General features: G+C 36.5%; 1 protein-coding gene across 5 annotated transcripts in view; it reads left to right on the top strand.

Moving 5' to 3' along the window:
- The window catches only part of NEK11 (NIMA related kinase 11), a 198,672-nt gene that overhangs the window by 967 nt on the left and 172,327 nt on the right, over positions 1-25,378 (top strand). For all 5 annotated transcript variants that reach the window (XM_016140280.2, XM_016140278.2, XM_016140279.2 and 2 more), the window contains exon 2: positions 1,647-1,916. In XM_016140280.2, coding sequence (XP_015995766.2) covers positions 1,747-1,916 — 170 coding nt within the window. In that variant the 5' untranslated portion in view covers positions 1,647-1,746. The remainder of the gene's footprint in view (positions 1-1,646; positions 1,917-25,378) is intronic.

Raw genomic sequence — 25,378 nt, 5'->3', positions numbered from 1 at the left:
GTTGCACAGAGGAGCCTAATGGAATCCATGGCCTAAAGGTGGACTGAGAAGGAGGCGCTGGGCTGAGTTCGTGAGGTTGGGCTAGAAGTCTCAGAAGTCCAATTATTCTCTCCTTTGCTAAACAAGGACCTTTATCTCATCTCTGAAATAAGGAGAATTACAGTGATCGAAGGGATCTTTTTCAGTTGAAAAGACTGTGAGTCCATACATTTTTCTTAGCCTAATTTGGCCAGAAACCATCACATTTTTTTTTTTTTCTAGCAGAGGAAGCACACAAAAGATACATTTGGAGGCCTGTTCTCCAATTGTTTCTTCAGCAGTAGATTTCACTAATATTTTCTGTGATATTAATAATCCCACATTATTTTGTGTTCAGGGATGTTAAGGTATGGGCCTCAGTGCTGAAGATCCAACCCAATGCTGCTATATTGTTTTACTATTGTCATGAGCACATATTTGGTTTCTTTCCCTTCCTTCCTTGTCCGTCCGTCTGTCTGTCTGTCTGTCTCTTTCTCTTTCTTTCCTTGGTGGTTACTAGTCTCCTTACTGGCATCAGGTGAAACTTAACCAACCTAATTAATACATTATTTCAAGAAGGAATGTACTATAAATGGACATTTACTTATTTATATTCTAATCTGAAGCCCACTGGCTGTGTACTGCAAACTACCCAGATAACATCTTGTTTTTCATTATGTGCAATAGATTTTTTCTTATAACTTTGGAATTGTTGAATACTCCAAGTCGTAGTCTTCCATTTAAAATCATTTTCATGTAGATTTAAAGCATAATCCATTTTTCATGATTGCTAACAAAACATTTTACATTTTGATGAAATAAAAGTGATTTTACCATGCATATATAAGAAATAGTTCTGCCTTTCATAATTCTGCTGTACATTTATAGGTCCTTGAGGAATTACAGATTTACCTATAACACGTTTATATTCAGCCCCCATTAAAATGCAATTTTAGGTTTGAACTGCTTTTGTGATACTTCTTGTTTCCAATCCAGGGAGATTATTCTACACATAGTGTGTATAATTGAAACTTTAGAAACTGAATCAAAACTTGCTTACAATGGGGAAAAATTTATTCTGAATCCTTATCCCTCTTCACATCTATTCTAATAAATGCAAATACCATGGTTTAAAGTCAACAGAAGAAAAGCCTAAAGAAACCGGCATCATGCTAATTAAGTTTAATCCTAACTCACTATTTGTTAATCAAAATAGACATAAAGTAGGAAGAAAGACTTAAAAAAGGTTGATGCAAGTGTATAGATTTAACTAAATGATAATGTTCTTATATTTGGATGTTTTTAAAAAAGTAGGTGGGGAGCATTTATCTTAAACAGATTGTTAATTGGAAGCTATATATACAGCTCAGAGCTTTGGGTAAATTTGACTGTAACTTATTTTTGCCAAATGTAGATGTATGAGGAAAGCTCTCTTCTATTGAAAGACTGCCTTCTATTGAAATCTTCAGTCTTGTACAATTTTTCTTTCAAGTTGTTAAAGTTACCCAATATGATGTCACTCAATCTCCTAACCAAGGTGCAGGTATCACTGTCAAAAACTTAACACCTTTTTGTTGGGAATAGTTCAACATTCTATAGACCTGATCTCTGGACTTTTCATCTTTAAGGCATTGACTGATGCTACTTGGATGAATTTGACCATCTCCTAGGAGACTTGAATGTTAAGTTTCTATAAACAAAGAAACCAGTTCTCTCTTATTTGGAGCAATGCTGAAATTCCAAGAGGCTGCTAAGTATGTGAGTGGATCGGTAGCTGTTTCCACTTATCCAAAGACCTTGATTGCAAGAAGATATGTGCTTCAACAGAAACTTGGTAGTGGAAGTTTTGGAACTGTCTATCTGGTTTCAGACAAGAAAGCCAAACAAGGAGAGGAATTGTAAGTAAAAATACTTCCTACAAATCTTGACTTGGTGACCCTTAATGTGCAATTCTTCGCTGATTAAGAGCATGGAGTACCTACCCTTCACTATGTTCTTTGCATTAAAGGAAGAATTTAGTAAGATATAGAAAAGCTCTTTGAATGATGTCTTCAGATCAGATTTTTAAAGGCACTTCAGGAGGCGATTAAAGTACTCAAATGACCTAGAGAAGGGAAATGGGGTAGATTATGTGGAAATAAGATTTTTATGCATACCAGCATCTCAATTACAATATTGCTTCCACTTAACTTGATTGGGACTTCTTGAATGATAAAATAAGAATTGTTGATAATGACTGCAGTTTGAGAAATATTATGAAATGCAAATAAATGGAAATTCACATTCGAGGTGAATAGGGTGTACTAAAGGATGATAGTAGATTTTGGCAAGGGGGCTTTTTCCTGTGGAGGAGTTTTTTGAAGTCTGTAGTCATAACAGTCTTCAAATTGGGTATTTAAACAAAACAGGGGCTCCCTTCTAAAATTAGCTTATGTTGATGACTCTCTTGTTACTTCTCCTTTGATTTGGTTGGGCCCTGTATATTTTCATCATGGAGAAAAATCCTTAATGCTGTCGAACAGTATATTTCTTACAGATAAGGATAAATCTTCATTTTTTTTGGATTAAAGTTGTTGGAATTTGCTGCAGTGAAATGCTAGTTAGAAACTGAAGTTAGGATAAGAAATTTGTACATCAGAAACATAGGAGGAAGAGAAAGAAGGAAGTATGGTCCAAGAAGTCAACCCATAATTCGAGAAGAACACATTCCCATCCCACAGTCTATTCCTTAATTCAGGAGTTTTGGGGCTATTCTAAATTCTTCCAGCTTTTTGCCCATTGGATATTTAAGTGTGGGTTTAAAATCAGTGTGATAAACAATTTTATGCTTCTTAATATTTTGTAGGAATTATAAAGGTAAATGTTACTAATGCTACTATTTTAAAAGTTAACCTTTTAGGTGGTCTTTATATCCAGAATTATAAAAAATTTCCTAGAATTCATAATTTTCAATAAATTCCTACATGAAGAATGGTGATAATGCTGATACTTTTCCGGTATCCTTAAAACATGCTTTATGACTGCTACCAAAAGGAATTTTTCCCCTTTTAAATCCTAGAGGTACTACTTTCAGCCATTTAGAACAGGGTGATAAATTTCTGAAAATTACTAGAGAACCTTTATGGAAACATTGAAAGTAAGACCTAAATCTGACCCAGGATTTGTAAAACCACACTGGATTTACAATTTGGGTTTCTTCAACTAATGAGGAATATGAAGAATTTTAAAAGAATTCACAGGTTGGGCCAAAAAGTTGATTAAAGATATGTAAAGTAAGATGTATGAAGACCAAACTTGAAAGCTTCAGACTTGAGATGATGAGTGAATATATAGTGTGTGTGAATGGAGAGAGAGAGGAACAGAGAGGAAGGAAGGAAGGAAAGAAGGACGGAAGGAAGGAAGGAAGGAAGGAAGGAAGGAAGGAAGGAAGGAAGGAAGGAAGGAAGGGAGGGAGGAAGGAAAGGAGGGAGAGAGGGAGGGAGGGAGGAAGGGAGGAAGGGAGATGAGAGAGAGAGAGAATGAGAGAGAAGAGAGGGCTGGTTGGTTGGGAAGTGATTTGTTAGTGACCTTTCCAGTACCTGCACCAGTTTTAAACTTGACTTGAACTGAAGATGGCAGATGAAGCCTAGGTATATGGAATGAATCCAGCAGTGACAGTAATTGACAAATTATTCAATACCAGAAGTTCTAGTCTAGAGTCTCTCAGAATCATCAGAATCTCTACAACATATTATATGCCAGCTACATTCAGACTTCAAATGTGTTTTGTTTGGCCTGCATAGTGTTTCTTTTTAAATCTAAATTAGATGCCAGCATTTAAAAATGGGCAGCTCTCATAAAAATTGGTTTTTTTCATCTTCACTTGAAGAAAATCAAGACTTGGTAGCATTTGCTAACATTGCTGCCTATGTGGCCAATGTAGGCTGGACCTGGGTTGCAGCTACCCCCTTTAGACAGACCCTGTGCTCTCCAATTAGCCACAGTCTTGCTGTCCCTCACCATCTCTCATACCCAACTGCGTCACACCTTTCCATGACCTGCCCCTCCCTTTGTAGACATTTACTTTTAGAGCTCTCTGCTAAAATCATGAAGAATCATGGATATGGCAGCTCACAAAATCCTAGAGGGAAGGCAGTATGGTGTCACGGTTAAGACTACAGGCTTTAGAGGTGAACAGGGCAAGAAGCAAAGCTAGCCCTTTTGCTAACTGTAAGGTTAATCTGAGCTTCAGTTATCTTACCTGTAAAAGGGGTATAATACCTTTTAGGATTATAACAAGGGTTAAATAGGTATTTGTATATATGTATAAAGTATCATTATAAGTATATAATAAAGAATATAATTTGAATAAATATGAGACATATTTATTTATAAATAAATATAAATTTATTTTAAATGTATGTATAAAATATAAATAGGTATCACATTGTCATATGTATAAGTATCATTCAGTAATAATTAATATTCATCTTATTTATAAACGATGTAAGTTAAAGGAATAATGAACCTAATAAAACTTTGTCTAATCACCACCCAATAACTGTAATTGGAATTCTTTATTAAACTTAAGTTTTTCTTTTGCATTCCACTTTTAAGAGAGAAAAAAATCAAAACAATCTGATGTCAAGCATGCGATTTTTAAAACTTCTTCAAGGAATTTTCTTGAGCTTGTAACAGTTCTGTTGCCATGCATTCTTTTATATCTCTATAACTGTCTAAAAGAAATTGGTCCCCAGAATGTTAACCTTTCAGCTGTGTGAGACAGCAGCTCATCAGCAATTGTTGTGTTTAATACATGTATGGGAGCAGGAAACTAAACTCATGTTTTTTTTAGACTCTTTCCCCAGAGTGCTGACAATTGAACTTTGTGAGCAAAGCACATTAATTAGCACCACCCATTCTCCAAGCAATTTGGTTAGGTAAGGTTTTAAATTCTGCTTTATATACTAGGCCATAAACGTAGGGAATTTGTTAATGTTAGAGATGAGTAGAGACTTAATTCTTTATAAAAAGATTTCTGTAATGTTATGTGTGCTGTTCTCCTAATAGACCAAAGTAGACCTGATACTTCCTTCATTATTTTGCAAACACACCCCTAACCTTTTGAGATAACAAAAAAAGTGTAGCATATCTTTATACACTTTATCCCTTGTTAAAGGAGTGACTCGGATAGACCACAAGTCCAAGTTTGTCTGTAGGATACATATGACTGGACTCTATGAAATCTAGGTTTATACAATATGCACTTTTTGATTTAATCAAAAAACTTGGCAAAATGGAACAGCAATATATATAGTGTTTCTAACTTTTCCATCAGCGTATTGCAATTTATCAGTATGCCACTTGGGGGCACAACTCTACCATCGACATTTTTCATAATACTGTGAATTTTTATTACAAGGTAAATTCCACATTCCTTTACATTTTTTATTGACTCTGTACATTAGCTAGGGGCTAAAAAATGTGCTACAGGCATTGCGGTTGGTTAATTTATGTGTAAAGAGAGGTTTTTTTGGGGGGGGGGCATAAATATCTGGCATTCCTTTTCTAGTTATCACAGACTAAATTTAAGTTAAAATAAGTAGCAAATGAATCATTATATTCTGCATCATGAAATTTGTAAAATAATATTTAGGAATATTTTCTTTCATAAGTATAGATACTCCTGTGTAATGGATGTGAGGTTGTGATAATGTTAACTCATTTGTAAAGATTGTTCTAATTCTCGTTTATAATTTTGTATTTTTGTTCATCTGTCAAACATTGAAAAAAATTTTTCTCACTCTTTTTTTTTGTTTGTTTTTAGCAAATCCCTAAGATTTTGATGAGCTAAGAAGTTACTTTGGCTCTTAGCACAGCACATGCAATTTATAAAGAAAAGGGATGTTAAGGAAGTAGCCTTACTCTCAAATACATGATTAAACTTATATATGATTACTTGTACATGATAAAATACATGATAAATCATGGCCACTCTTGCACTGAGTTTCGACATGGATCTTATCAGCACAAAATGCTAGATTTAATTTTTTTAAAATTTCACCACGCTTAAGACACAGTGACATTTTTATGTGCAGTTGATTTTCTGCTGTAGTCTTTTGCTTTATGTCCTTAATACAACTACGTTTTAAACCTTTGCTTTGGACTGAGCACAGGAGAGGAAACTGAAGCAATAGGAGATAAGGCTTGGCACTCAGGAGCTAGAAAAGAGTCAGAGTTAACATACATTAAACAACTAGTGAACAAACATTACTGTGCTTAAACAGCTATGTGGTAGGTTGATCTTAGAGATGTTGGAATGGCCACTGCCCAGGTCCCTTTCTAGCCACATACGGTCATTATCTTACTAGTTTCTGTATGTTATCTAAGAAACTTAATTTTTTCCCCTTGGTCCTGTCCATGTATATACCCAAATATTTCTTCCCTTAACTGTGTGCCTACACATCGGCCTTTGCCTAAATATGGTCAACATGGTTAACATGAAAATATCTTTTCTCCCCATAGGGCATTTTTTCCTAGTATCAACTGTTTGTAGCACGAGATGAGGGTCGGGACTTAAACAAGAAGGCTGCCAAGCCCTTAGAGAAGTGTCCTCAAGCCCATATATTGAGGACCAGGCCTTTTGGAAGAGCTTTAGGGCTATATTAAAGTAGATTTTTTAAAGTCCTAACAGATTTCCCACCAGCCAAAGGAACAAAATGGAGGAGAGGTAGCTAAGAGTTGCTGCTAGAGGTAGTTACGTTGATGGCAAAGGGGAGTGGTCTTAGATCTTAAGAGTATGGGAGGTAAAAAATCATCAAGATGTGATAACAGTGATTGAAAAGACCAAAAGTCTGGGTTTGTTATTATAAAGCTGTCCTTAGCCCAGTCTCTCCTGAGAGCATCTCAGACTTACAGCCCAGATCCAAAGTATGGGGCTGAGGGGATCAGGGCCTTTGAAGAACAGAACCATGGTTAAGCCACCATGCAAGGTTCCAGTTCTTAGCTTTTTTTTTCTTAATGTACTTAGACATGGTCCATCTTGCTGAGGGGCTCATGTTAAGTAAATTCATGCAAGATAAATCTATAAATCATGATGCTACCTCTTAATTCAGGGCCTAGAATGAATAGCATCTTCTTTCATGTACCCTCTCACCGTTTTCTGGTACAAGTTCTAGAGAAGCTAAATGTTTTCAGAAGTGAAAATATAACCAAAACAAAGTAGATGGAATAATTAGACAATTATTTGCTTAAGCCAGATAAAGGGTCTCTTCCTTAAATAGAGAATATCATTCCACATGACCATTTTTGGGGAACCCTCAGACCCTGTGTATAGCTCCAGAATCGCTCTCGATGCACATACATACAGTTATCCTTAGGTACCTCTTGTCCAATGCTGAAAGTAATGTGCATACACTTTACAAAAAGTGCAGATGTGCATAAAGCAGGAAAATAATCTATAATCTTGCTACCCAACTTGTGGTCTTTTCTGTATAGACAGATATTTATTCCACCTTCTAAGAAAACAACATAATAACATTGATCACAGTGGTTACTGCAAAGATGGAGGATGAGTGAATGAGACGGACTTTTTACTGAACCCTTTTTGTACATTTGGAATTTTGTACTTTGTACAAGATTTAAAAATACTCACAAAATAAAGTAAAAGCCTGCCACATATTCAACAGGTACTAGTCACCATTTGCTGGTCATCTGTTCTTCTAGGAGCTTGAATCTGGTGGTTCTAGACCTTGGCTGAACAGTAGAATCATAATATTTTAAAATATACCTATTTGAGTCATCTCCCAATACTTTCTGCTTTAATTGGGCCATACCCCAAGCATCTGGATTTTTCAGAGCTTCCAGGTGAATCAAATGTTCAACTGGGGTTGAGATTATCTGGTCTAGTGGGAAACGAAGACACTAATTGCATAATCATAAAAATAAATAATTACAAGCTGCCATAACTGTTATGAAAGAAAAGTCTTGCTTGCTGTGAGGTACAGTAGACTTATGTGAGCTAACAGAATGGCGTTGGGTGAGACAAAGCTACCCTGAGAATGTATTGTTTCAGGTGAGAATAATTAAGAACTAGCCAGTGGTTTTCACACTTTATTGGGCATCAGAATTGCCTAGGGGGCTTGTTAAAACACAGATTGCTGGGCTCTACTCCAGGTTCCTGATGCCACAAGTCTGTGTGAGATCTGAGAGTTTGTATTTCTAACAGCTGTTGCTGCTGGCCTGAGGACTGTACTTTGAGGACCATCAAACTAGGCACAAGGGTGGGAGAACTAGTTTCATTCAGTGTGAAAGGCCCTAAGATGGCAGAGTTTCGGTGTATATATAATTTTGGATCTTTTTTTTTTTTTTTTGAAGCACTGAAATATAACTATTTTCCCATGTTATCAAATAATCTTAAAAGCATCATTTTAAATGTCTGCAAAGTAGACCACCGTGTGGCTTTGTTATCATTTAGCTCCCTCTTGGCAGATATGTACATTCTGGTACAGTCTTTGAAGTAGAAGTAAAAAACTATTGTGCCTTTTAGCATCATCACAGGTTTGATGTGATTATTTCCACATGTCCTTTCTGTCAGTGGTATAACTCTGGAAAACTAATGAAGAACCAAGCTTCAATCACTGAGAATTGATGGACATTCTGTGCCATTCAATTGAAGCATATTTGGGCCAGTTATGAATTATGGCCGCATTTACTCTGCTCAGCTGTAATTAGAAAAAAAGGACTTCATTTATTTCAAGTTTATTTCTGACACATTGAGAAATGGAGGAATCGGTTTTCATATTGTAAAGAATGAACTAAAAGCCTCCCTTCCAGTGTAAATTTTCACTGTTTATGAAAAAGGACATTATTTCTTCTTAGAGAATTAACAAAATTGATTATAGTAACCTGACAGTGTCAAACATAATTAAAAATGAGCAATAGTTCTTACTAAGCTACATAGATTTTATATTTGAAACAAGCTTTCAGTGACTCGGAATGAAACAATAATTTCTATTTAATAGCAGATAGCCTTTAGCAAAGCTAGTATTTGCATATTGTACCTACTGACACCTATTTATAGATCTTCTGCCTGATTTATGTAATCATTTTAACATACCCTTACTTTCAGTTTTGAGTTGTAAACAAAACATCAGTAGATTTAATGAGTCCAACCTTGAGCCCAGTCTGTGTACTCTTATTAAAGCTATTATTTCTATATTATGACCGGGAGTTCTCTCCCATAGGTGGCCGTGAAGGCAAAATCGGGTTATTGAGTGGGCCGAGTTAATTTAATAAGATTCAGTGGTTTATACAGTAGAGTGTTATGAAAGCAATTTGGAGGAAACTAATTTCTTTCCATTTTGCCCTGCCAGAAAACAGATTTTTCTTCAGTTTTTCATTGTAGTGATCAGATCTTTTCTCCTTAAAATCTTCAGTCTTTTCAATAGTTCGTGTTCTGGAGGATCTTGCTCTTAGGCTCCTCCGAGGTAAATCTTTTCAGGGTAAATTTGAACTTGTACTTCACTTTGGGCTTTGCCAAGTCTTTGTGATGAAGTCAAGCCTCAGAGACTCAGGTCATCTAATAACATCTAAGGTTTAGGAGATAGAAGGGAAAGAGAGAGAAGAAAATGCAAGGCTGCACAGTTTGATTTAACACAATCATGGTAATGAAGGTGATATTCTGGAATAAATGATTTACATTTTCCTGAGGCTGCTTTGCTGCATGTATTATTAGCATGAAGGAAGCCATGAACTTTTAATCTAGTTTTTCGTATTTACAGATGAGAGATGACTAATAAATATAATAGTTTAGGATGAGTGGGATGCAGGGAAATCCTTTTCATTTTGCCTTGGGCAGGGGCCCAAAAAAGACTACTTTGAAGACTGAATCACCAAGAAGCATTTAGAAGGAAGACAATAGCATGCAAAAAGTCTTTTTAAAAAAATGCTTTCTTTGTATTACTGTTGTTTGAATGAGAACAAAAGTGGCTTATTTAAAATAGATGGATTATTGATGGGAAAAGAGTTTAGACGAGTTATTGTAATGTATTTATTAGATTTTGAGACTGGCTTTTAAATTTCTTTACTAATCCCACTCTGTTATTCTGACGTATTGTTTTGGTGGATTTGTGAGTAGGGAACTTAAAGGTTTTGCTAATACTGAATAGTATGCCCCAGGAAAATAAGGAATATAATTCTTCATTTAAATGTATGAGATGGGGGTGGATATCTAAGCTATTTTAGTAAATAATAACTTAAAAATGTAATCGGATATGCTGGTCCCTTTACATTGTGATTGCTGATTACCCTAAAATTTAAAAACACAAGATTTGTATAAGCCTGTTATTTTAAATGTTATTTTGTCTCATTTATTCAATTAATAAAAGAATGTGTTTTAAGGATGAGTATATTTTATGGCTGTAGTATAAATTTTTTTCCCCCTCCACAAAAAAAAAAAAAAAAAAAAGGATTTTTTTGGTGAGATGTATTATAAGTAAGACTGAGATGATTTTTAATAGATTCCAGAGGAACATCAATGACTAAATCCAGGGTTTTTAATGTCAGAATTTTTTTCGGGCTAACTTTAGTTTCCTGACCCCAAAGTCAGCATGACATCCTTAAGTATAATCTGTAACAAACCTTTTCTGATCTTGGTTCTATTCAAGCTGTCTTCTTGGGAGACTTTTTCCTTCAACAGTATTCGGTGGGTAAAGCCGCCCAGCTCTCTGACACACAGTAGGCAGTTCTATACCATCACTTACTCCAATAGGATCAGCTGAGGGGGAGTCTTCTTTTCTCAGTCTTCTCTCTTCTGAAAATGATCTGGTTCCTTTTTTGACACATGTGTTGACCTGGGAGTAGGAATGGGCAATTTTAGCTAGCAACCATCTTTATAACTATTTTGAACACAAAAATTTGAGTTTTGATGTCATCTTACTTTAAATAATTTGGAATGAGATACATCTATAACTTAAATGTTGAAGAAATGGGAAAGGGGAAAACTCGCAGGTTAAAATTAGCTTTTGGCTCACGTTATTATTCTTGAGCTGATATTCCTGAGAAAAAAGTTTAGTCTCCATGACATCTATGTATAAATGGTGAATTTAGAGTGATATGCATGACTTCAAATTCAACAAGGGAGAAAACAACAACCCTATGTTGTTTCTTGGTCAGTTATTCCTAAGCTTAGTTTTTGAATCTAGTGATTTGTAAATTTATATTTACGTGGGAAATATCATTGACACCGAAGAGCTCTAAAAGAAGCCAGTATACTAAATTAATTGTGCATTGCATAAATAATTTTATGTAGAATTAAAATAAGCTGTTAATATTATGCTTTAAAGCTTCATTGCTTTAAAATACTGTGAAATTGTATTTCTGGTCCATAATTTAAGAACACAGTCACTTTTATTTTTCAACTGCTTTCATAACTCCTATTACTTGATACTCATAAGTATGAATAAACAATTATGAAACCTTTCACATGCTATAGAATATATTTACTTATTAGTACAGCACTGCTGTTATTTAGTCATTATGTGAAAAATTCACCCAAAGTTTTAGTCATTGGAAAAGCAAGCTCTGGGTATGATGAAACTTTTGGAGATGGTGGGCATGTTTGTTATCGTGATTGTGGAGATGGTTTCATGGGCACGTTCATATGTCAAAAATTATCAAGTTATACACTTTAAATGTGTGCAGTATATCACATGTCAATTATGTTTTAGGTTCCCAAGTTTCGAAGAGTGGAAAACTTGGAATATTGAAGCTTTCATTAGAATGTCAGTTTCCTCAGCTTCTCCATATGCAACAGGCACTCAGCATTTTAATTAACGTTTGATTGATGTTTCTACTTCCCTATTCGTTTAAATTTGGAGAGACCCTTAAAAACCAAATATCTATACCTGCCTTCCCTCAGGGGAAATTCGAGGAAAATTTGTGCTGTCAGCTCTTCATTCCTTCTCTTCATTCCTTCTTTCCCCTATGCCTTTGCATCTCATGGGCCCTGCACAAGTGCTGGTACTCTGGATGTGGGGCAAGATCAGCTCATCCTCTTTTTACAATATTAGATTTGCTATTCGTTGACCAGCTGCTTTTAGTTCATATGCTCTTTAAAAGCTATTTTAGTACAATGATTATTGAGCTCTATTGAGTAGTTTCTATGATTTTTAGAATTATTTTAGAAATGAAAATTACAAGAGGGATCAATGAGAAATATGATTTGCCAGGCAATTTAACATTACTTGGGAAGGGAAACATTTGGATGTTCAATATGGATGAAATTTGATGCCATACCTGAAACTGAATTTTAAGTAAGCCTTACTATTTTTAAAGTAGTTGAGTTTTGAGCTCATAAATGGTAAACTATATTCAAAAGTTCTGAAAACCAAGAACAGTCGATAATTTCCTTCAGATAAAGCTTATTTCAGCATTATTTTGCTAGCTCTGCATAATCATAATAACTGTGTGTGTATACTTACACAAAAAAATATATGTGTGTATATGTATTTATGTATAGATATACACATACACACAGGTACATGTGTATGTGCTTATATGTGTGTATGTATACATACATTCTTGATTTCACATTTTTTCAGTTCAACACTAGTTTTGGCAGCAAAGGTTATATACTCAGCTGATAACAAATCCTAGTCTGATAGATGAAGAAATCAGGGCTCAGTATTTAATAATTACACCTGGACAGACACTAGAGTACCCTGTGGGGACTTCTACTTTATAAAATTTCAAAAGGCCCCTCATTGAAAAGCCCACGCTGAGAGGCACTAACTAACCATGCCTGTGCAGCATGGGGTAATTGTGGGATGTCCCCTCAGCAACTGCCTCGGGCTTGTATTATGCCATTAGCTAGACTCACTCCAGGATTCCTTGGAAACTGTGTGCCTACTTGAATAATTTATTACCCAGTGATCAATTATTCATAATTCATTATTACAACTGAAATAAAACCTAAAGGTGGAATCATTCTGCCACTTATGAATATCCAACCTATCATCAGGAGATTGCAGTAGAGGTTTAAGCCTCTGCAGTCCCCACTGCCTGTTTGTTTCTCTGAAGGAATCCCAAAGAGAACAGCCTTCTGAAACAGAATCGGAATTGATGAAAGCAGTAACGAATGACTCCCTGCTGGTCGTGCTGCATTGGTTCATCTGTTCATGCTGTTTGTCTTTTTAATTCTCATTTATTTGCACCTAAAAGTAAAATTTCAGTTCAAGAGAATTTAGGAGACATTTATGGCACTGTTGGTTTATTAAACTACCCAAGGGGTAAACAAGGATAGAAAATATGGCTTTAGACTATCTTTTCTGGGATAAAATTCGGGTACATATAGTACATTTTTATTGGTATTAGTCATATTGTATTTGCTTATTCCATCAGAGTTAGATCTGGGTTGTATTTTATTTATTTATTGGACCATATCTTTTATCTAAAGAAAAGCCTTGTGTTTTTCACATATATTATATAAAAATCATTTTAATAAAAGTGCTGTGAAACAAAAGGAACCTAATTATTATTATTTTTTATTCAGGGAACATCATAGGAAATTGTTTGGTTTAAGCCAGACTGATGATGATGATGATGATGATGATGATGATTTTTATAATCACCCACCTTTTAAAAATGTGTTGAAAATAGTTTGAAATTCAGGTTACTTTGGGCTATAAGGCAGAGGCTTGGTTTGCCTTTGGGATGCTACCTTTGGTTTGTCCTTGCATAGCCTGGTATTAAAGAGTGGGCAGAAGTAGGCAACGGTTTGCATTGTAACAGTTCTAAGAAACGGGGGGTTAACTTTGCCATGTTTTAAAAACCCCAGCCTATTGATAAAAGTCCCGAACTGCCGAGCAAGCATTTTTAAAGTAGTGGTTCCAAATGTTTTTTGTGTTGTTGGTCTTCCAAATTCTAAATGGCCTAAACCCATACCTACTAACATACCTATTAAACCCATAATATGAACGTATTATGTCCCAGATGACCCACCAAGTAGGAGTTTAAATATGGATTTAATTTTACTATTGTGAAAATATATAGGTAATTAAAAAAAATTTAAGACAAACATAAAAAAGAATAGCATAAAAAGTTTGCATGAGTTTTCAACTTTTAATATAATTTTAATAGATAACACATTCATATGGCTTAAAAATATTAAAAGGTATACTGTTAGAAGTCTCTTCTCACTCTTGTCTCCTTTTTTTCTGAGTTCCCATCCTCTTCCCCAAAGGTAACTAACTACCATGGATCCTTCCAGGGTTGCTTTATACATAATATCAGCAACTCTGGAATATAGATTCTTATTTTTGCCCCCTTCTGATAAAAAGTAGCATATTATATATTTCTTTTCATGCCTTTTTCATATGCCAAAGTGTTTTGGAGATCTTTCCATGTTACCGTATAGAGATTGTCCTCATTCTTTGTTTTAACAGCTGTATAGCGTATTCCATTGTATGGCTATAGTATCATTTATTCACTTTCCTGTTTGTGTACATTTGGGTTGTTTTTAACCTTTTGTTATTAAAAATGCTGCTGCAGAGAAGAACCCTGAACACTTGTCATTTCACAAGCATGTCACTATTTCTTGCATGGATTTTGAAAAGAAAGCATGAAATTTCAGAGACATGTCTTGCTTTTGGCAGTCCCATTCCAGGCATATGAATTTATTCCTCTCCTGTATTAAGGGTTTTTTTCTGGAAAAGTTTGAGAAGCACTGCTGGAAACTTGTTATTGAGGCCTAGTGGTGGGATGATGTTTCACTTTCTGAAATAACTTTGCCGTGAAGTGATAGTGACAACAATGTCACTTTGCCATCCTGTTTTCATGGAGGTGATATATGAAAATGTCATAAATCTGGTGGCAAATTATTTATAAGCAAAAATCACATTTTCAAATTGTCTAGGTTGCTTGCAGGCATTTGGTGTAATGACGTATTTAGAGTTATGATTTTTTGGAACAGGCTCAGTGCCCTCTTACCTTAAGCCCTAGAGCACCAAACACTGGTATCTTTGACAATGTTAATTAATAGATGTTCTGTATGAAAAGGAGTTCCATGATTAAACACGTTTAGAAAACACTAGTTTCTACAAAGTTAAACAAGTTTTTTTATTTTTTTTATTTTTATTTTTATTTATTTATTTTTTTTATAGAGGAACTCTTTAGAGCCTTAAGTCTGCTGGGATCAATTGTGACTCTTCAAGAGCTTTCCCCAAATTTATTCAACCACTGAACTCCCTTCTTTTTTCAGGCCACACTTGTTAGCACTAGTGTACTGAGGAGCCCAGCTTAAAAAATGGTATTTATGAGGGACACCTTGGATGTCATGCTGAAATTAGTGGTCATAAGCATATATGGTATTTAAATTTACAAAAGATTCAGTGAGGGCAATAAGAATGAAAGTTGCTGTTTTAAAACTGACCATTATGAACAGCAGATGGTGGTAATGTAACATGCAGATCAACTATTAAGACTCGGCAGTATTTCCAAAGGTAATATTAATTCAAGGCCCATAATGTCATCTTCATTTAATTACAGTCTATCAATATTTTAATTTCACTGGTTAAGTGAATAAAAGGCTAAAAATACGTCAGTAACATACTTTTAAATTCTTCCTAGGGAAAGCAAATGTCGAAATAAATTTGGAAAAGTCTTTGATCTTCACAGACTATTTTAACTGGCATGAAATAGGTTTGGTTTTTCTTGCCATCTGTGTATTAGACGCACATTTCCTAGTTTATGTGTACATGAAGATGTATGCAGGCTCTGTTTTTTTTTTTTTTAAAGCTTTAATTTTAAACAAACTTAACTCTCCAGTGTCTGTGAGAATGGCGAAGTTTCATTCAATAAGCATCTAGCTGGTAGCTGCAAATTGGTGAAGCAGCTATAACATTGTCATCCAGGAGCTGACATTTGGGTTGAAAATAGGATATGAATGCAAATAGCTCTGTTAGAAGGGCCAGTGGGATGAGAGAGATCAGGGTCTCTTAGAGGCTGAGAGAGATCTGGACCATTTCAATTTTTTTTTGAGGTCTATTAAAGACTTTTGTAAAACAGGGCAACAAAAAATGGGATATATTTTAAATTTAAATTTAACAGCAAACATTTAACACAAAAATGCAATGCATGTAACTACACTACTCACAAAATAATTATAGAATTATTATAAAACTTAAGTTCTAGTGTATTACAGTTGGGATGGTTCAGACATGGGAAATGCATTTAAAGTTTTGTGGGGAGCATGTCAGAGCTGTCAGTATGTCTCTCTGATAGAGGGAATAACTTGACTTGGAGCTCTTGTCAAGAGTCAACATTCAAAGCCTTTCATAAAGCTGCAACCCTGAGCAAAAAGCCATTTTGGCCGCTTTAGCAGTAAGCTCTGATGCAGAAGATAAACCTAGAGGAGCTGCAGGGAAAGGAGGCTCATCCCGGGAAGGGCTTCTGGACCCACCTGGTGTATGTGGAATTGCTGAAGATGGCCCATGGAGGGACTTTATGACATAGATTGATGGGTGCCCCCTAATATGTAAAACCATGGTTTGAACTTGCTTTACCTTTCTTTTCAGACCATGTCACCTCTGGGGACAGGAAAGCTGTGTTGTCTTGCTGTTCTCAGATGGAGAAAGGGTCACTCTTTTTATTTGAAGATCTATCTCATCAGGTCCTACAGGATGAAGTAAATGAATCCATTTTATATCAGCCAAGTGCTTAACGCAACAGAGTCATTCAGTCAGTAACAGTTAGGAAGCAATATTTACCTTAAATAATCTATAATGTGAATGTCTTCGTTCTGCCTTTGATCAATGGATAGACTGCTAACAGTGCTACGTATTGTCCTAGGCATGGGATACAGCAGCGAACACAACAAAGTCTCTGTTCTTGGTATTAAAATGATAGTAAATAGTCACTCTGACAAAAACACCCAAGGTAAAAGATTGGAAGAAATTTTGGAGCAAAAGCTATCATTAAAGCTTTTGTTTTTCCAGTAACAGAGAAAAATAACATTTTCCATATGTTTATATTTCCATGTCTGGGCTCTGGTGCAGAGTCACCAAGTGTACTGTATTATTCAGTTCCTTTCTCTGGAGAGTTAGGAGCCATTTTATAGGGAAATAAGGATGACTGTGGGTGGGGAGAAATGGTGCTTGGGTTTTCATCTGAAGAACTTTAACTTCATTTCACTGCCTTAATGTCAGTGGAGACTCATAGGAAATCTCTGGCTCGTTCTCTGTCTCATTGTGTGTCTGCCCTGCTCTGCTGAAGAGATTTCACACTGTGATGAATGGGTGCTGTGGCACTGGAGTGGGGAGATCTCAGAAGGGATGCCCCTCTCCCTGCCCTTGCAGGTAGGGTCTCCCTGGGTATGTTAGGAGTTAGGTATTTTCAAAGGGACATTCAATTTTCCAGGCTTCAGCTTTATTCGGTTCCTGAAAAAATGTTGTTCCTCCAACTGTGGCCAACACACTTCACATGTCTTTCTATGATCAGAATCAGTAATGTGGAGGCCCTCAGGAAAATCCTCTACTTCGAATCTGAAAGCCTCCAAGTACCTTCATTAATGGTTTCCCTTGAGGAGTAGGTGGGTCTAATGCAGAGCTGTGTCATCAAGGGCCCCGGTTTCTGCCTTAAGAGAAGATAACAAAGGAGGTCAGAGCAGATGCCCTGGCCCCCAATTTCAGGGAAAACAGAACCAGCACTGGATCAGAGCTGTTTGTTTAGATATTGAAGGGTCCCCTCTTCAGCTGAGGGCTGAAAGCCATTGGTATATCTGATACTGCTTATCATTGTATTTTACATAAATAAAACCCACTGACTCATCTCCAACTCTTCATGTCTCAAAGCCTCCATCACAATTCCCTTAAATAAATTATACTACAGTATACACAAGAGAGAGAAATCATCCCTAACTTTAAACCCTAAGACGGTCTAACCCATTAGTTCCCTGATCGTCACAAATGTGTCTGTCTGGGTGACAGGAATCATACCTGGTTACAACTGAACTAATTGAGGAAGAAGTGTAATCACATTCAAAGCTGATGTGTGCTAGAGAACTGAGAACGAATGTAAGATTTCCTGTATCTTAATTGAAGATTCAACCATCGAATTTTGAAAACAAACTATCATCAGTTAAGGATGAGGTATTTAATTTTCTTTTGTCTTAATTTCCTATGAATATAAAGTTGATCAAAGTTGATTCTGAAAGTCTCAGAAATTTGACTTTATATCATTTTCCATTAAGAATAATATAACTTTTTCTTGTACTTCAACAGCATCATTTCATTTGATTTTACAGTAGTTCTATGAGGATGCTTCAAATAAAAATCCAGGTAAACTACACAGTATCTCTAGTTCAGGAGAACCCTTAATTAACATTGAACATGCATTTTCAGATTATTTTAAGGAGAAGCATTATTCTTCTTGGTCTCATGAAAATATATTTAACTCATCAAAACTGATTAATGAATTGCTTCAATTTTATTTCAAGGTACTTTTTCTGGAGTTGGAGTTTCAAATACAAGAGGAAATTTTACAATATATATTCTTTTTTTTTTTTACATACATTCTTGAAGAGTTAGGGTAAAATTATTTTGACTTAATAGTCCTATTTTCCAATATAAGTTAGAATTATAGAAGTGTAACCCATAAGAAGTAAAACTGATTTTGAGATGTAATAAGAATCCCATCCCATCAGAGAGTCTCGTCATTCACTGAAGTTCTGTCAGTGTGCTTCAGCTCTTGCATACAGTTCTTTCAGGAACTGAACCAAATTAAGATTCATCCAATGGTGTGAAGTATATGTGTTTAATAGCATTTGTATCAAAGTGTGCACACAGTTGATTCCTGTTTGGTCTTTTCTACTGAAGCCAGAAAGTTAATTTTTAAATGGTCCCACTGGTGGTAGCATTGCTCTGAGCATCCAATTTGCATCAACAGATAAAGATGTTTAAGTTTCTGTGAATGTTCTATGGCCTCTTGACTTCCTCATCTGTAACCATGAGGTTGCACCCCTTCCATGTTAAGAGCATACACAGTATTGACAGATACACGGGATTGACAGATTGGAGCCCTGCCTCACTTTATCAAATGTGTAAAAGCAAAATTGACCCAGTGACCAAGAATGAAGTTAGTTAATTTAGCAAGAGTCAAATAAAAAACAGCTTTTATGCTTGAATAACACAGGCAGACATGGCTACACAATTTGCAGGACCCCGGTACAAAATGAAGATGCAGGACCCTTTGTTAAAAAAATAAGAAGTTCAAGGCAATGGCAGCAGATTATTAAACCAAGTGTAAGACTCTTCCAATCATTGAGCCCTATATGACTGCACAGGTCCCATGCCCATCAAACTAGCCCTGGACACAGGATAGCATAGAGATTGCTATGTGGACAAGGAGGAGCAAATAGAATCTTCCCCCAGATGACAGACCTATGGCATAGTTCAGTAGCAATCAAAAGAGTGAAACCGTTTTGGTTCCAAGGGTGTAAAAATAATGAGCAAGGGTAAAGCTATCTTGTTGGAACAGATCTTTATAACCTCATGTGAAATCTCAGACATATAGGTCTTGTAGACCATGTTTAATGAGAGAAAATATGCTTTGTCTTGTCATTGTTAACTGGCTTTTATTGTTTTTCTCTTTGAGGCAATTTATCTAGCCGCCTGATGATTAACTTAGTTGATCTGGTAAAACCTTCTGGGGCGAAGGATGATGGATTTAAATCTAGGTGTTGTTTCACAGTCCCTCCACTTACTTTCCTCCTTTTCGCTGTTATCTGAGATCAAAATGATCTCTAGCTGTGATCTTTCCCCCATTCTACAGTCTCATATTTTCAAAGTCTAAAGGAAACCTCCATTTGAATATCCAGGTGATATCTGAAATTTGGTAAATCAAATGGAAAGTATCCTTTTTTTCTGTTAGTTACCAAACCTGATTCTGAAGACTGATAAATGGTGTCACATGTGACTGCCTTTTCTGCCTACCACATACTCAGTGACCTGCCAATTCTTACTCAAGAAATCTCCCAAATTTACCTGTACTCTCCACTGTCAACTTACAATAGGTCTTTATAATTTTACATCTGTAGTAGCTTCCTTACTGGTGGGCTACTCTACTATTTTCTCAAGCTCAAGGATGACCATTTTGTAGAATACAGCTTTTATAATGCCATTCTCTTGCTAAGGAACTTATAGCTCTCAAATTTCTTCCATCAGACAAAATTTAAATTAAGCCTCACATTCAAGGCATTCTATCAACTGGATCCCCTCCATCTATCTCAATTGTATAAATCATTATTTCCCAGCGTGACCAACCTGCCTCCTTTCTCCATGCTCTTAGGGGACAGAGAGTACAAAGGCATTTTAGCCTTTAACCTAGAATACTCTCTGACTCAGATGGCAAAGTTGCAAAATGTCCTTTTTGGTTACTAGAGAGCCCCAGGGCTGATGGCGAGCTGTCAAATACCATTTATTTCTTGGTTTTATGGTGATGTATAAATTAACCTCCGACATTGCAGTTACACTGCTACACACATGTTCTGTCACCTTAAACTGTGCCCTTTAGTTATGGGGAACCTTGTCATTGTTGCCTAACAATAAATTTTGTATACCCCAGCTCTTCGTGTAAAATATAAGCTCCTAGAAGACATAAATTGGACCTTTGAGGTTTTTTTATACATGCCCCACATGTCCAGTATTCCCAGTGCCCGTTGAATTCATTATCAACTCAGTCATCCACTGGTTGAACGTTGTGCACTCTACGGTCCGATGCCCTGTACTTGGAGTTAGATACTGATGACATCAAGAATCAGGGGCCCAGGAAGGCGCCTCTGGTAGTGGCAGCAAGGTGGAGTTCCTACAGCAGCAGTGCCACAGGACCTGCCACCAGTGATGTTGGCAGGGAAGTCGTCCCTGCTCTGGTCTTCCTGATTCTCATAGTGAATCTGTAACCCACTCACTAAATTTGTAATAAATTTCTTTTGAGCTTCAGTCAGCCAAGTCTTGTTTTTTTGCTTGAAACCAAGAAACCTGATAGACGACAGAAAGGAGAATACACATGTATTAGCAGTCTTTATCCAAAGATGGGAAAAACACACAAATTCTCTTTTAGTAGAGACTCAGTTCATTTTAGATATAACCAATACCAGGGCATGTTATTTGACCATAAGGCAAAATATTTAAAAAATGCAACCTACCAGGTACAGAAATAGCATACTTTCTCTACAAGGACCACATGCCATCCTATCTCTCACCCAGTATGGGACTCTCTTCCTCAACTTTCATGGCAAATAGGCCAGCCAAACTCAATTGCTACTGCTTGATGAGGTAACATTCTCCTGCAGATGATTCTTATCCACCAGTCCCACTTCTCCAGCCTAGAACAGCATAGATCACATGTTAACCTCTGAGTGTATCATAGCTCTTCAGATGTTTAGAGAATCTTTGGTTCAGTTAAGGCAGTAGTTTTCAGACTTCAGTGTGAGGTAGAAACCACCTCAAGACCTTGTTTATATGTGGATTCCTAGGCCTGAGCAGGGGAAGTTTGATCAAGTAGGTCTCAGCTAGGATCTAAGAACTTCGGATAATTCTGCTACAAGTGGTTTATTACATCTCTTTCTCAAGTCCCCATAGTGTGTCCAGGTTTGGATCAGGGACTGAAGATATAAAAACAAATAGGAATATACATTTCTCCAAAGAAGATGTACAAATAGCCAATAAGTGCATGAAAAAATAAGATGTCAAATATCAAACCACAATTAAAACCTCAATGAAAGATCACTTCATAGGCACTAACATGGCTGGAGTGAAAAAAGATAGATCATAAGTGTCAGTGAGGTTGTGGAGAAGTTGGGACTCTTGTACACTGCTGGTGGGAATGTAAAATGGTGCAGCCACTTTGCAAAAACAATCTTCCCGTTCCTCAAAATGTTAAACATAGAGTTACCCTATGACCCAGCAATTCTACATCTAGGTCTACACCCAGAAGAAAACATGTGCACAGAAAAACTTGTATGCAAATGTTTATAGTAGCATTATTCATATAGCCCAAAAAAATGGAAACATCCAAATGCCCATCAACTGACAAATGGCTAAACAAAATGTAGTAAATCCATACAGTGGAAAATTATAATTATAAAAAGGAATGAAGTACTGATTCAACATGGGTGAACCTTGAAAAGATTAAGCTAAGTCAAAGAAGCCAGTCACAAAAGATCACATATTGTATAATTCAGTTTATTTGAAATATCCAGAATAGGCAAATCCACAGAGACAGAAATCATAGATTAGTGGTTGCCAGGAATTGTGGGACCTGGGGATAGGGAATGATAAGAGGTATTTTTGGAAATATTAATTTTTAGGACTGCCATAACAAAATACCACAGACTAGGTGGCTTAAACAATAGAAATGTATTTTCTCACAGTTCTGGAGGCTGGATGTTCAATGTCAAGGTGCTGGCAGGATTGGTTTCCTTTGAGGCCTCTCTCCTGGCTTGTGGATGGCCACCTTCTTGCTGTGTCTTCACATGGGCCTTTCCTCTGTGTGAGCCTGCACATGCCCCTGGTGTCTCTTTGCTCTCTTCATATAAAGACACCAATCACATTGGATTAGGACCCCACCCTACTGGCCTCAATTTATCTTAATCACCTTATTAAAATGCTTATCTCCAAATAATTAATTTTTGGGGAGTTGGGACTTCAACATGAATTGGAGTGAGTGGGGCACAAGTTAGCCTCTAATATGCTTAAAATGTTCTAAAATTAGTGGTAATGGTTTCAAACTTCTGGGAGTATGCGAAAAACCACTGAATTGTACACATTAAAAAAGGGAATTTCATGGTATGTGAAGTATACCTCAATAAAGCTGTTAGGGAGAAAAAAATAAAACCAAACCAGACATGGCTCTTACCTTCAAAGAGCTTACAGACTGGTCAGGCCAACAGGGGTGTAAATAAGCACTTTCAACTCCAGGCGGGGTGTGCTAGATGGGGTGCACTTAACCTCTTTTTATAGAATGGAGACAGTGTCGTAGAAGAGAGTGTAGAAACCAAGGCTACAAATGAAAATAGATCTTGCAGAGAAGGGGCAGAGAGAGGATGTCCCAGGCAGGGGAAATAGTGAGTTGAAGGCACAGAGGTGTGAAACCCTGGCATATACAGGAACCGTATGATATAGTTATCAAGTCCCTTCTTATTACAACATTCTCTCAATTAACATTATCGACATTTTAACCACTGCATAGAAGTTACATTAATCGTGAAGTGGAAAAGGCCTCAGCTTTAAGGTCAGACCCTTCTGCATTCATGTCTCGATCTTTTCAATTAATTTTGGACAATTATCTAAACTATCAATTTCAGTTTTTTCTCACCTGTCAAATGGGGAAAACAGCAACTATTTCATATGGTTATAGGTATTAAATAAATGACACAGGAAATTTTTCTAGCATGCTTTCATAAGTTATTGCTCAAACTATATTAGCTCTGTTCCTCTTGTTTCTCTATTCTGTGGGTAACCTGATTTTAAGGCCCCTGAAAACCTAAATCATCATTCCTTGGGTTAACTTTGGTGACATTATTCCCTTTGAAATGAGGTTCCCAGGCTTGAACACAAGGGGCCTTATGGGACTGAGTATATTCATATTAAAACCTTTCAGACATTTCAAAATCAGCTGGGACTCTCAGGAGCTCTTTCAGCAGTCATGTCATATTGTGGTCTCATTGAATTTTGAGGGATATCTAGGGTCCTCCTCATATACTACCTTCAGAGTTTTACAGATGAGCCATTCTACTCTTAAGTCGGGTTTTACTTATCTTAGATATGAGGATTTTATTTTCCCAGCTGTTAATATAGAATTTAGGATTATTCTTACAAAATTTAACTTGGCTGATTTCTACCTCACATTTCAGCTTCTTCATTTGCTTTGAAAAATTGACTCAACTTTTGTCTTTTGATTATGTCGTCTAGCTTTGCATCTACAAACTTGGTAAATATGTCTTTCTGAACCTTCATCCAAGTCATTAATAAAATGTTGGTGGATATATTATTAAGAGTGGATTCCAGTGGCATTACAGGAGAAAGCACTTGCAAAGTGGCTTGAGACCCAGGACTCTAGCACGTTTGGTCCACTTGTTCAACGAGCCATGAATCCATGTGAAGATTGCATCTCTCCCACATTAAAAGGATATCACAAGACTCTCCTTGTTGACATCTGTTAGCATGACTTGATCAGATTGGCTGGAATTATGAGATACCATGACTAATTGCTTCTCTCTGATCTACCAATCAAGTAACCCTCTCACAAAAAGAAATTAGGTTAATTTAGTATGGCTTATTCTCCATAGCCTATATGCGCCCCGGCTGGCCTCTGCTTCATGTTCTAAATGCTCACAAGCCATCTGTTTAATCCTCAGTTCTTCAGCTTGGCCAGAGATTCAATTGGTCTACAATTTCTGAAAGAGACTTTCCATGAAAATTGGAACATGTGCTTTTTAGGGGAGTAGGCAGGAGGGCACCTCCCCCTTTTTTCTGGATTATTCATATCATAAACCTTGGTGCAAAGACTATGTCTTCAGGTTGCGTTCTCAGTATGTAGCTCATTTGGGTCTGACTTTGTAAACTCAGAAGGTAGGATCCCGTACTGGTGAGGTGGGGTCTCAGTTTTATTATTACTAAGTGTTGTTTGCCACTATCTTGACTATATTGGCAGAGTCTTAACCTGTCTGTATCACAGTTTCTTTATTTCAAAAGTGAGGATTATAATAGTTTCTTTGCTCAGTGTATGCTGCCAAATAAGTGCTCCTTATGTGGCATTTGCTATTATCATAATTAACACCAGTATCACTAGTTTAGTGGTTGGATGTTTACTTATGATTGTCTCATATCTTGGCCTTTGGCTCTCCTTTTAGGATATTCATTTCATCTCTTTAAAGTGCATGATACTTTCTCACAGGTTGTAATTATTTCTCTCTGCCCTTGCACTGGATTGCAAACCTCTAGAAGGCAGAGACTCTGCCTCAGGCTAGTAAAACATCTTGCTTGGCTCAGGGGCTCTATATACATGTACTGAATTTAGAAGATGGAATTAAGGTAAGAGTTGAGGAGCTTTTCTTAAATTAGACATCAAAGTGCATTATTTCATGTGTAAATTAGAATTCTGTTTCTGAATGAGTTCTGTTTAAAATAATCACTGATGTCCTGTTTGGGAAAACCACCACTGCTATGTGACTAAAGTGAAAACTGATTGATGTCATGAAGGATCCAGAGACTGAAATACCCTTGGACAATAGGCAAGAATTCCATCTATGACATTACCATCAATAACGGCAACAAATAGTAATAGTAGTAAGAATCATCATATGTTTCAAGAAGTTCGGAATTAA

This window comes from Rousettus aegyptiacus, unplaced genomic scaffold (genome assembly GCF_014176215.1).
Source record: "Rousettus aegyptiacus isolate mRouAeg1 unplaced genomic scaffold, mRouAeg1.p scaffold_m13_p_4, whole genome shotgun sequence".
Classification (NCBI taxonomy): domain Eukaryota; kingdom Metazoa; phylum Chordata; class Mammalia; order Chiroptera; family Pteropodidae; genus Rousettus; species Rousettus aegyptiacus.
This window is presented reverse-complemented; position numbering and strand designations above follow the sequence as displayed.